Below are 13,313 nucleotides of genomic sequence, written 5' to 3'. Positions count from 1 at the left end.
TCACAGGCAGGTGTGTTGCATTTGCGCGCATGGGCGGTATGCCCCTCCAAAAGCGTGACACGTCCACAGTGTGTGCGATCGGTCAGAGATCTGTCTCCGCGGCCCAGTTCCAGGAAGCCCACAGACTGAGCTGTGAACCGGCAGTTGGGGACCCCGGTCTATACGACCCTCTTCATACACTTCACAGCAATAGAATCCTGTAGGCCACCACAGGAAACAGTACAGGGCTAGGCAGACTTTTGGTTTAACCCAGTAAGTCCTTATATGCTTACAGTGTTAAACTAGAACTGTAGCTGAGCTACACAATGGTGCCAAATTAATGGGTAAGTAAAGACGCACAACCACTCCCCAGTAGCAACCAACCAAGCTAAAGGGCCATACCAAAAGAGAGCTCAATTCTAAATTTTAAAAGCTGGAAGATTCCATACTTTATGGTAAAATAACAAGGTGTTCCAATACACATATTTGCAGAAACAAAGTTTTATTATTTACATAGGCAAGTCTATATTTAGACTAACGCTTTACATTTCTAGAATATTTACATGATTTTAAGATAGTAAATAATGAACAAAAATTACAAAGGCTATTAAAGCATAGCAAAAAAAAAAAAAGGGGGGGGAGAAAAAACAACACTGCTTTAAAACTTAGGATCTAAAATAATGTAGAAGAAATGTCAATTTAGCACCTTGGTCATAATAGTCATGCTATGATGTTAACATAAGACACTTTTAGAAAGCAGTAGGGATCTCGGAGGTGACTGTATCCAGAGGTTGCCAATGACAGCTCATAAGTGTGTCAAAGAGTTCTTCACTTCGCACCATAAATTCTCTGTTCATTCTGTGAACATCTATGTGGAGCTGCGGATCTGTTTAAGCAAGCAAACAGCAATCAGTGAACAAATAACAAAATAACTGCAATAGAGAGAGAAAAAATTTAAGTTTGAAAATATTGAATAGGTTTGCTGTGATGCTTTGTAGAAGAAAAATTCAATGCAAGTAAGAGAAAGACAGACTGCTACTTGTATCCTGAATATATTCATAATAAACATTATTTGCCAAGAGTTGCATCTTCTGCCTCTTAAGTACTCATGTCATTCAGGTTATGTTAGTCCTCAGAAAATCAAGAAAACAAAACAGCCTTTTCTTGACACTAATGATTCAGTGGTTATATTTGAGTGCCTTTCTATGTTAAGAAGTAAAACAGAACAGTATCCACTATTCCTTGTTACAGATCACTTCTGCAATTCAATTCCAAAAATGGTTTGCTTTAGGGTTATGCAAAAAGTGATAAAGGACTGCTGGATGCATGGAAGATCATATGAACTGCAGCCACTATCACAAGCCATCCTGGCATTTTGAAAAATGGATGATGGAACAAACCATGTACAAAGTATAGAAAACCAGGTGTGGTTGCAGAACTTTTTAAAAGTTATTTCCAAGTTAGAGTATGTAAAGCATGCTGTATTTACATATTTTGTGTTGTACTCTATCAGCTACACTGTTACAGAAATATTTTCTGGATTTATACCGTATGCCACAGTATAAGCATTGATATGCTCAATTTCATTATATTTCTAAGAAAATAGGCTGCTTAAGGCTACAATCATGTGCAGAAATCTACCTATAGTAAGCCCCAATAAAGGCAGTAGGACTTACTTCCAGTAAACATGCACCGCTCTGTCTTATGAAACAGTTTTGGATATACTCTTTAGAGACTACTACTTTTGACAGAGGTAACCTGAATGAAACCAGATGAACATGAAATCTCACTATTAATATAAAAATTACCTTCTGTTATTAGATCATCATTCATAACCATCGCTGAAGTCTCCTGAAGGGTGAAAAACATGTCATTTCTCTTAATATCATATGTTTATAAATTTTCAAACATGAGGACTGACAGTACTACCCCTTCCTGCCACCTTTTAAAAGAAAAAGTTATATACAGGACTGGTCCACATGTAATGCTAAATCAAGGTTGCCTGCTATCTGGACAAGGTGGAATAAGCCTAAATAAAATGCTAAGTTTGCTTGCTTCGTCATCCCATCCTCCTTCACAGCCAGAAAAGAGATGTGTGATTGTCTAATTAGCCATGTCATCAGAGATGACCTAGAGATGATGGGAGTAAAACAAATCCTGGTCAGTTTCTAAACCAGCATGTATTTTAAGTAGTGATCTTTGAGCCATATGCAGTGGTGCCTTGACTTGCGACCATTTTGAGTTATGAACAGCTCTGGCCACAAAATTTTGCTTCGACTTGCGGCCAGAGTTTTGAGTTACAACGAAAAAAAAGGCAAGGAAAAAAGGTGGGAAATTCAAATTGCTAACCGTTGGTAGGCGAAGAGGCTGCTTCTTTCTGGCTCTTTTGCCCCAACAGTTACAGTGAGTGTGATCAGGGGAGGCTTGGGACTGCCTGGTAAGGTAAGGTGCTGCTTTCTGCTTTTAAAAAACTGTTCTGGGTGGGTTTTGCAGTGTGGTTTTGGACTGGGTGGTGGGATTATGTTTATATGCTGTAATGGGTCTTGCAGGGTTTCCAATGGGTCTTGGGGGGTTTGTTTGTTTTTTGGGGTTTTTTCCCCCATTTCCGATGGGGGATTTGTTTTGTGGCTTCTCCCCCCAATTCTGATGGGTCTTGGGAGGTTTGTTTGCTTTTTGGTTCTTCCCCTCCTTCCAATGGGTCTTGGGGTTTTTGTTTGCATCCTGCTTTGCTTTTTTTGCATTTCCGATGGGTCTTGCACGGTTTGTTTGCTCTTCCCCCTACCTTTAGCCGGAACAGATTACAGTGGTGCCTCGCACAACGGGTGCCTCACACAACGATGAATTCACACAACGATGCCTTTTTCTGTTAAATTTGCCGCCTCACACAGCGATGTTTCCTATGGGGGATTTTCACACAATGATCTCCCTTTTCGCTCCTGTAAAAGTATCTTACAATGTTTGGAAGCCGTTTTAAATGCTTGCAATGGTTAGCCCACCTCCTGAAACCTACGCAAACTGATTTTGGTGTTGTTCTGACACTTCGTTAATTTATGATGATTTTTTGAATTTTCTCCATTGGAAACCATTGGATGGTCTGTCTAATGGTTTCCAATGGAGAAAACAAAAAATCATCATAAATTAACGAAGTGTCAGAACAACACCAAAATCAGTTTGCATAGGTTTCAGGAGGTGGGCTAACCATTGCAATCATTTAAAATGGCTTCCAAACATTGTAAGACACTTTTACAGGAGCGAAAAGGGAGATCGGGAAAGGGCTCTTTGATCTCCGTTTGCCTTTTAAAGCTCTTCCCGATCTCCCTTTTCGCTTCTGTAAAAGTGTCTTACAATGTTTGGAAGCTGTTTTAAATGATTGCAATGGTTAGCCCACCCTCTGAAACCTATGCAAACTGATTTTGGTGTTGTTCTGACACTTCGTTAATTTATGATGATTTTTTGTTTTCTCCATTGGAAACCATTAGACAGACCATCCAATGGTTTTCAATGGAGAAAACAAAAAATTACCATAAATTAACGAAGTGTCAGAACAACACCAAAATCAGTTTGCTTAGGTTTCAGGAGGTGGGCTAACCATTGCAATCATTTAAAACAGCTTCCAAACATTGTAAGACACTTTTACAGGAGCGAAAAAGGACTTCGCAAAGACATTGAAATGTATTGAGTCGGCTTCAGTACATTCCAATGAAGGAAACATTGTTTCACACAGCGATGTTTCCTATGGGGATTTTCACTCAGCGATGGCAATCCGTTCCAATTGGAACGGATTAACCGGTTTTCAATGCATTCCTATGGGAAATGGTGTTTCACAGAACGATGTTTCACACAACGTTGATTTTTTTGGAACCAATTAACATCGTTGTGTGAGGCACCACTGTAATTGCATTTCCAATGGGTCTTGCAGTGGTATTTTGTTTTTGTTTTTGGTGATTTTTTTCTTTGGCTGGAATGGATTAATTGCATTTCAATTCATTCCTATGGGAAATGGTGCTTCGATTTATGACCACTTCCGAGTTACGACCGGCGTTCTGGAACCAATTAAGTTTGTAAGTCGAGGCACCACTGTACAATGAACGACAAACCAGGATTACTAGAAAGTGAGAATAAAGGCTAGTGTAGTCCTTCACCCAAGTTTATTGGCAGAAAAAAGTGAACAAGAAAACGAAACAAGTCAGACTTTGCTCAGGCTATTTCCTATACAAAAAACATGGTTTAGTCTGAGCTGAGCTGAACTGCTCTAATTGGACGTAAATGGCACATTACAAGGATAGCATTTAAGTAGAATGCAACTGAATGTCAGGTTTTCTTTAAATAAATATAAAGACAAAGAATTTCCAGCAAAATGGCTCCTCGAAACTGAATGCTAAATATTATAACTTAATAAATTCACTACAACTAGTTAAAGAACTAGACTATGCTCAGCAGCAAAACTAAGGAGTTCTGTGGCATCCTAAACACTAACAAGTTTGATTTGGTAGAAGCTTTTTATGGTCTGAACAAGTGGATGACAGTCTAAGAAAGCTTATGACAAATACTGTATTTTTCCATTTATTACATGCCCCAATTTATAATACACCCCCCCAATTTTCTAACCCCCAAATTAAGAAAACGTATCTTTGAGGATTCAGCCTCTGATCTCGGAACGTCGGACATGTTGGCTGTTGAATCTTGAGCCTACAGGCTCCACCTCCAAGGAGATGTACTCAAATTGGTTTGTTCAGGATCAGGTGACATCAGTTCCATAAGGCTTGTGACTGGAGGAAGCTAAATCTCCTAACTATAGAAAACTAAGCCTTGTGGCTGAAGCAAGACTGTTTAGAGACAAGGTACGTGCCGTTTTGTTCTCTCTTCAGCTATCTCAGCTTACTTCTGTGTAATTTACCCTTAATTTTTAGGGTAATGATTTTAGGAAAAAGTAGTGTCTTATAGATGGAAAAATACAGTATTATTTACTCTTTCAAGGTGCCGTTAAGACTATTTATTGGGTTTTACTCCAATAGACCACAGCCTAAAACAACTACCTCTCTAAATATTATTAGCAGGACACATGCTATGATTTCAGCAGTAATGCTACTGTCACTTACCCGGGTGCAAGTCCCACTGAACAGAATATAACTAGACTCAAATAAACTTGCACAAGTTTGGGTTGTAAGGGCCTAAAGCAATTGCATAACTACTTAGGGCTTAGACCTAGATTCAGTGTGCCCCTTAGTCCCTTCATCTTAAATATCAGCACAAGCCTTACATCACTGCAGTTTTTACTTTGAAAAAAAAAGTAGGTAAGAACTACATTTAACATACCTGAAACATAGCTGTATTCATTGTTTGTTGTGTCATATTTCCAGCTGGCTGCATCCTTTCGTAAGATGCATAGTTGTAGTTGTAGTCACTATATTCAGCATGATAATCTCCATATTCAGGATAATCTCCATATTCAGGGTAGTCAGCATAGCGTTCACCAAAACGGGTACCAAAGCGCTCAGCATAACGCTCAGGAAAACGTTCACTGAAATGCTCAGGATAGCGTTCAGGAAAACGGTCTCCGAAACGACCACCTCGATCAAAACGGTCCGCACGTTCATATCGATCAAAGCGTTCATTTCTATCATAATTATACTGCCTATAATAGTTTTGATAGTCTTGGTAATAGTCATTATAACTGTAAGGTTGGTACCTCTGAAACTCAGTCTTCAATCTAAAATAAAATGAGATAAGCTTAAGACAGAATTTCTCGAAACACGAATAAAAACAATGAGAACATACAAATGCTTGCATTCTGTCAAAAGATACCAAAAATCCAAATTTCTCCCCCCCCCCCAAAAAAAAACATTTAAAAACTGCTGCCATTTAGGGACGGGGATCTCGGATATTTTGGACTGCAATGCTCAGAATTCACTCAGAATTCCTCCAGTCAGAATTCTGTGAGTTGCATCGAAAAACAGAGGTTTACAGGGCAATTTTCATTACCCACATAACTTGCACAGCCACTGGCGATGAATGATATAAAATACAGTCCAACAACATTTGGAGGAAAGTAATTTGCTTGCCCTTGCATGATACTACAGATATATTTAAAATAATACACACTGAGAAAATTAAAATAGTTTTATTTTCCTCTCATCATAGATACGTATGTTCTCCTTTGTGAGCCATAGATGAAGACATGTTCCACCTACTCCTAGGGACAAGCACAGAGCTCACACTGATTGTTTTAAAGCATGCTTTTTAGAAAGCAGATGGCACCTAATCTTAAAACTCTCTTAGAAGGATTTAAAAAGTGAAGGACAAAAGTTAAGAACTGTTTGAACAGAAAGACAGATAAGAACATATAGTGAAAGTATAAGATTTAATCTTTTCTCCCTAGAAGGGGGAGACATCATCCTTTTCCTATTCATATTTAAAATTTAAAATTGGCAATAAAACAATTAATGAGACATCTCACGTTGAACAAGAAAAGTTGATTGCTTCTGTGCATAACTGGTGCAAAATAATCTGCAAAGCATAGATACTAAATGTCTTTTGAGATTGTAAGCAGAATCCTGACCTTGGTGTTAATCGATTAAGTGGCAATAATTATGTTGCTTATTAGAAAAGAAAAAGTGCAAATATGACTCCCCCCAAATATGCACATGGCCCTCAAGTAATCAAATACAAATGACATAAGTGATCCATTAATAATTTATATGAGTGATTTGTTATCAATTACCTTTTAGAAATTCCTAAAGTCAATCGAATTCGTTTCCCACCTAGACCTGGTGCATTCTGACAATCCTGCAATGCTCTCATCATATCACCTTCATCAGAAAATCTGACAAAACCATAACCCCTGGACAGTTTAAAAAACATGTTTTAATAAAATTAACAAAGACATTGAGGATATCCTACTAATACAATTCAGTGTTGTACTCTAACTCATAAAGGGGCATCTATCTTCTGTAATCAATCAAGTAAAGTCTCGCCAGCAAAATATAGTGGCAGATTACTTTATTTGCCAGCTGGAAGAACTGTACCATTCTGCTTCCGCTTATACCAATTCACACACTTCTCTTTCCTCAGTATGCTTACTGATTATATACAACATCAAAAATACTCTCATGTACTTGTATACTGCATAACCAATAAGTGACATATTAAATCAGTAACTATAGTACACTTCTCAAAAACATAAACATCTCTCTATAGCAGGAGAATGGCCACCATATGGTCTGTAACACTCCAGATCTCAAGCTTTATGTTTTGATTGGTTCAAGACATCAAATGTAAACCTTACTCATCCTTTCACCCTTTTTCTTTGTTCATTTGTTTTAATACTGAACACTTCATTTATAACATTCAATACAGCCATGGCCCTCCCAAGAATTGTCATCTTCTTGCATGGTTTATTAGGCTTTCCTTTGGGAACCGTCAAACTACCAGACCAATCTGACTTTGCTGTCTCTACTGCCACAAAGTCACCAGGCTCAGACTGTTCATGTTTTTCAAGTGCATCAGTCAACCAAAGAACTCCAAGTGATGATGTACAGAGAAAAGAATACACAATATCAGGAGAAAACTGAACACTCTTAGTCCAAGGAACTTCATTTTTAATCTTAAACTGCTCCTGAATAAGTTCAAACTATTTATTTCTTGGATGGGGCACTGCAAATGATAATACACTGCTTCTAACCATCAGTACATATACTGTGTCACAGCTTACCTGGAATATCCTAGCAGGTCTGTGGCCACTTTACAGTCTATACATGATGGATACCGTTTGAAAAAGTAGTCATAAAGCAAGAAATCATCCACCTCAGGAGTTATATCTCCTACAAATATTGCAAACTCTGGTCTTGTAAATTCTGGCCTAACAAATTCTTGCCTTGGAAATTCTGGCCTGAAAGAAGTTAAAAGAATACATACATATATCATCAGTCTTCTGCCAGCACAAACCCCAGGGCCCTGTATCCACTAGGTCTCTTTCCACAGTAGATGTGACTCAAATACCTACCTAGAATTGATCCAGCCAACACTTGTTTATCCTTGTCCATGGTGCATTCAACAGCACCATGTACAGAAGAAGGTAACTTCTATGGTCATGTTTGAGCAAGGCTCCTCAAACCACTTTTCTGAAAATCTACCTCACATGAAACCGTATGAAGGCTTTTGCTTCAGCACAACTGTATCTATAAAACTACCCGAATTTTAAACGTTTACTATTAGTTTGTCCCCAGTAGTATATGAAGAGCCCTGTGGTACAATGGTCTGCTTATGACCTTAGTTCCCAGCAGATTCAGGTAGCTGGTTTCAAGTGGACTCAGCCTTCCATCCTTCCAAGGTTGGTAAAATAAGTATCCAGCTTGCTGAGAGGCAAAGTGTTGTTTGCATAACTATGTTGTAAATTGCCCAGAGAGTGCTTTAACACTATGGAGCAGCATATAAGTCAAAACAACAAAAACTAGCCAAAGCAAACTTAAACCACTACTTTAAGTAGCTTATGGACTGTGTTTTCTCTGAAGCTTTCGCTGCGAATTTAGAAGGCTGCATTTAAAGTACTTAGTCCAGAAAACATCAATTAGTGTCCATGAGAAAATACAGCATTCTTTCCTCTACTACAGCCACTGCTTCACCGCTATCAAAAGAAAGCAAACTTACAAAGATAACTATAATATGCTGCAGAAAATATTTAAATTTAAAGTTTTTCTGCAATTAAGTATAATTATTACTGCTACTAAAGCTATGACTTTGTATGATTTTTACTATCTGTTATTTTCTACACTACAAGCACAGCATTGCAACTTTTTTACTTCACCTCTCTGCTTGTGACACACCACTATCTGGACTGCCAATATGAAAATATCCTAGGTAGATGGCAAAAGGATGGAGTATTATCACTCCATTTCTTCTAGCACTTTGAATTTAATATAAGACTCAATCTCTATAGTTCCAACTGAGAAGCCAGCAAAACAGAAACTGAGCTTATGATTAAGTAAATATTTACATTTATGAATGAGATCAACTAAACAATCCTTAAAAATACTGTAATGTTAAGCATCACAGTTGTGTTGAACAAAGAAGTGGGCTATGGATATTTTAAATAAACAGCAACTTTTTCCACCAAGAATACCAATCCAAGTATCTTGTTTACATAGTCCAACAGTCCAGAGGTGAATCCCAATTAAGTTTCAAGTTGCCTTCTGAATAATTATCCTGACAAATGGACATAAATGTAAATATTTAGCTAATTTTGGACAACATTTCACAACTACATGTAGCTTGGCTCTCATTGCAGGCTCAGCTGCTTATTCATAAAAACCAACCATTTGTGAAAACAAACTGTGCTTGCCTATATTCTAATCTTGGTTTCCAATTAAATCTGAACAGTAATGACATTAATATGTAGTAGAACTGAGATACATTTTTTGGCTTTCTAGCCATTGGTACAGCTGTTGTGAATGTTCAGCATGTGTCTTCCAAAATGATGTTGATATAATACCAAACAAGGGAAACCCGTAAGTGTCAAAGGTGAAAAACAGTCCAATGGGCAAGGCACTTGTTAAATGATACTGAGAAAGCAAAACAAAACTTTCCAGGAAGCTGTAATCAACCCAGCAGGGAAGAATGCTCTTATAGATTATGAATGTCTATCATCAGATGTATCACCCTTCATGTTGAACACAGTATTCTCCAGACCGTCCAGAAAATGCAATTTACAGTACTTTTGAATTATTTCATTTCAGATCACTTTAATTAAAATTTGTATCCACTGAGATTTTGAAAGACATTGGGTATATATTAACAATTCTGTTAAACCTGCTTTTTTCTTAATTTAGCTAAGTGAAGAGCCATTTTTCTATCCACAAAGCTTTACAAAAGAATCTGAGGGCGATCTAGTGTGTAGATTTTAGAAATGTGATTTAGATCACTACTTCATTTAGATACTGTTACATGGACAAGAGCCAGCTTTTTCCTTGTCAGTTTCAAGATTTCTTCACCTGCTTGGAATACTAGAAAAATCTGGTCTTCCTGCTCTTGCTTTACTCTTTTTCTTCCGTTTTTTGTGGGGGGATCTCCACCACAGAGGCAGGCTTTCTTTTTTGGCCTTTCCCACTGTATCCTGCTAGAATGAAAAACAGTTATACAGTATTTCATCTCAATTACATGCCTCCCTCCCTCTCCCGATCACCACCTTGGTGATTTCCCCATATTCACCTTTCCCTTGACAGAAGCCTGGGGTCCCATCTCTCCCTCCGCCTCCCATGAGGGAAAGCAGCCTCTGGGGGAAATGCCTGGCAAAATAACAGAGCCAAAGGATTGTATGAAAAGCCATATTCCCCTGACTTGGTCAAGCTGGCTATAGGAGTGATTGCTTTTCACGCCAACATTTTGACTCCCTCGGATTCCTTCATTTAAAAAAAAAGGTTAACTGTTAGAGGCTGACCAAGCATGTAGATTAAGGATTGCTTTCATAATAGGATCATACTTTGTATCTCTCTGAGATTTACTCAGATGAACTATAACAGAAAGAAGTCCAGTGTCTGAGAAACAAAGCCAGGCCATCCCACCACCCCACTTATTTTAAAGACATAAATGAGAATTTTGTCTCTTTCTTAAGATGTTGTTCTACATTGCCAGGTAGTAGCCACTATCTCAGGGTAAATGTCCAGGGTAGCCTGAATCCAGGTGGTGGCCCTTATGTCAGGGCAACAGTTTGGGACAGACTGAATCTAAAGCAGAGCTAATGGCACTCGTGTCCAGTTTTCACACCAACAGCATGCAAATGAAAAAATGCCACATTCTAACAAGCAGCCATAATAGGCAGTTATATGGGAAAAGAAAGGAAAGGAGACAATAGCCAAGGCAACATTTCTCACCTTGGGGATATAAAGTCTACATTTTCATTAAAGTTTACTTACATGGATGGTATCATTTCACTTCTACTGCTCCAGTGAAGACATCCTAAATAGTGAGTGTTATAGGAAAGTCCCACCACAAGAACTCACTGGGCAACAGTGCAGAAAGCAAAGCTTCATGTTCTGCCCCAAGCTGCTTCAGGTGACGTGATTAAGGATTCCACAGCAGGGGGGAACAATCTGTCAGAAATTTATCTGAGGAAAGGATAGGGCTAAAACCCACCACCACCACCATCATCACCACCCCTCGCCCAAATAAATTTGCATTAAGTTAGGCATTTGCCAACAGCTCTGGGCATGATCATGTCTTCCCTTCAGGAGCTATAAATGTGGCCTCATTTTCATCAGATAATCTTACCTGACTAGCCATTGTTAAAAACTATCTTCACAATAAAATGAAATTTGCTGTAGTGTAGTTGATATTTCAGTGTTCTATGCTGGAAAAAGACAAAAAGAATGTAAGTTTCTATGGAAAATAATGAGGCAAAATAGATGGTACAATAGTGTTTCTGCGAACTTAATGCTTAGTAATTGTGAGAATACACATGCAAAATAACTCAAAATTTATTTATGAAAACAGACTTGTCAACTGTGACTGCATGGTGGCAACAGCTTGTATGAGAAATTAGTTCACTAAGTTACTTCTTAATGAACTGTCAAAAAAATTCCACCAAATAAAGTTTCAATCTTTTTACAGTATATACTATTTGATATTAATAAAGTGGCATAATATAACCTTTCTGCCCAGCAGTTTTACTGCACAGGCATGCACTTCCTTTTAATAATAAAAATGTTACACTGGCAGTATCTGAGGGCTAAGTACAAACAATGGTTACAGCAGTGGCTCCTAGCTGGTGTTATTCTAGCAGTGCAGTTAAACAAGCCAGCTACAATCAGCAGACACTTCACTGTGCAAAGATATAATGCATCCCAAATATATTATGTATGAGAATGTCACATATTGCAGAAAAAAACTATGTGCCACATATATAGCAAAAACCTCAACTACTCTGTCCACCTACTCACAGGATAATGCAGTTGTTATGGACATGCAAGCAACTTAGCACACTATTGGAACTGGCCATAACTTCAGGATCCAAATGTTCTTGTCTTGTAAATCACTGATATCTTGCTGTGATTTTAAAAGAAAATAGTTTTAAAAACCTAAGAGCCGATGTGATGGAACAGACCAGAGCTTCATCTAGCCTGCTATTCAGCTTCCCAAAGGCAAACCAGATGTTACTGAGAAGTCTGCAAACAGTGCCTTGGACCCAGCAGCCTGCATTTCACTACATGCTACCTCCAAAGGCCCATATAGCTAGGAGCCACTGATGAGCATACCTTCCATATATTTGTTTTGTATGATTTTAAAGCTACTTAAACAGCCACCATATTTTTGTTGCAATTAATTTCATCAATCATGTGTTGAGTGAACAAGTAAGATTCTACCAATCTGTAGATTGATTCTTCAAGTTTAGACTTTTCTGCCTGGATGTTGCCACGTGTTTTAAGTGGCCAGCATCCTGTTGAATATTTATATGCATGTGAAACAACAGCATTACAATTGTGTTGAAAAAAAGAAAAGAATTTGCCATGGTGATGTAACAATATCCTAATCATGCATAACTAGACATGTGATCTGCATCTCACAAGACTGCAGTAACAGCTTCCAGTTTGAGTTCCATTGCACAAATACTAAACAGATTTACTTAGTATTTCTCAAGTTAATAATTTAAATTATACTAATGACTTTTAAATTTATTTCTGCATTCTAGTAATTTATTTACTACCTTTATACTAAAGCATACAAAAATGGTTCACCATAAAACAACTGCAATCTATAAAGCACATAATCATGAATGACTGTGGCCAGGGCAGGATTCTCAGAGTAAAGACTCAGTTGCTAACTGATGGAGTTGGTTTAAATGGCCAACAGGTCTACCTAAGCATCCACCAGACGTGCCATATTCAGGAATATTTCTGCCCTGCTCTCCAGTGGCACCATGCATGCGAATTAAATTAAACAAAAGAATCTACTCATAGATAGTTCCTACACACCGCATTAGGTATGCTTAAACATTTAAAAAAATGAATGACAAAAACATTTGTAATTTTGCTCATATTGTAAAGAAGGCATCTAATTGATATAGATTGGCAACGTTTATGTGGTATCTTGTAAAGTATGCATTAATGGAACTAATATATTGTTCCACTCAAGTTTCAGGCCAGGTAATTTAAACTTATGCTCCTTACTGAACTTACCAGGCAGTGGTCTGTACTAAAACGTCAAAAAATTCTGGTTGCAGATGATGTTATATAGTATCAGGACAAGATACAATCCAGTATATTCCTTGCTCCAATTACTTTGATCATTTATATTGAATTTTATGGTCTTTTTTTCTTCAGGACAGCTAAACAAACTGTTAATGC

At 37.9% G+C, this 13,313-nt stretch overlaps 1 protein-coding gene across 18 annotated transcripts in view; it reads right to left on the bottom strand.

Annotated features, from left to right (window-relative positions):
• Positions 1 to 464: 464 nt before the first annotated feature.
• The window catches only part of LOC110089286 (tRNA selenocysteine 1-associated protein 1), a 19,412-nt gene continuing 6,563 nt past the window's right edge, over positions 465 to 13,313 (bottom strand). For 3 of the 18 annotated variants that reach the window (XM_078393459.1, XM_020812235.3, XM_078393460.1), the window contains exons 2-9: positions 13,146 to 13,303; positions 11,242 to 11,320; positions 9,966 to 10,090; positions 7,691 to 7,867; positions 6,701 to 6,820; positions 5,296 to 5,689; positions 1,788 to 1,830; positions 465 to 865 (exon numbers count right to left, since the gene is read on the bottom strand). In XM_078393459.1, coding sequence (XP_078249585.1) covers positions 729 to 865; positions 1,788 to 1,830; positions 5,296 to 5,689; positions 6,701 to 6,820; positions 7,691 to 7,867; positions 9,966 to 10,090; positions 11,242 to 11,253 — 1,008 coding nt within the window. In that variant the 5' untranslated portion in view covers positions 11,254 to 11,320; positions 13,146 to 13,303 and the 3' untranslated portion in view covers positions 465 to 728. Of the gene's footprint in view, positions 866 to 1,787; positions 1,831 to 5,295; positions 5,690 to 6,700; positions 6,821 to 7,690; positions 7,868 to 9,965; positions 10,091 to 10,182; positions 10,374 to 10,886; positions 11,064 to 11,241; positions 11,321 to 13,145; positions 13,304 to 13,313 lie in introns of those variants that run through there. The other 15 variants (XM_078393461.1, XM_072998632.2, XM_078393462.1 and 12 more) reach the window with 10 other exon arrangements.

This window comes from Pogona vitticeps, chromosome 4 (genome assembly GCF_051106095.1).
Source record: "Pogona vitticeps strain Pit_001003342236 chromosome 4, PviZW2.1, whole genome shotgun sequence".
Taxonomy (NCBI): domain Eukaryota; kingdom Metazoa; phylum Chordata; class Lepidosauria; order Squamata; family Agamidae; genus Pogona; species Pogona vitticeps.
The sequence above is the reverse complement of the archived record's forward strand: the minus strand, read 5'-3'. Positions and strand labels throughout refer to the sequence as shown.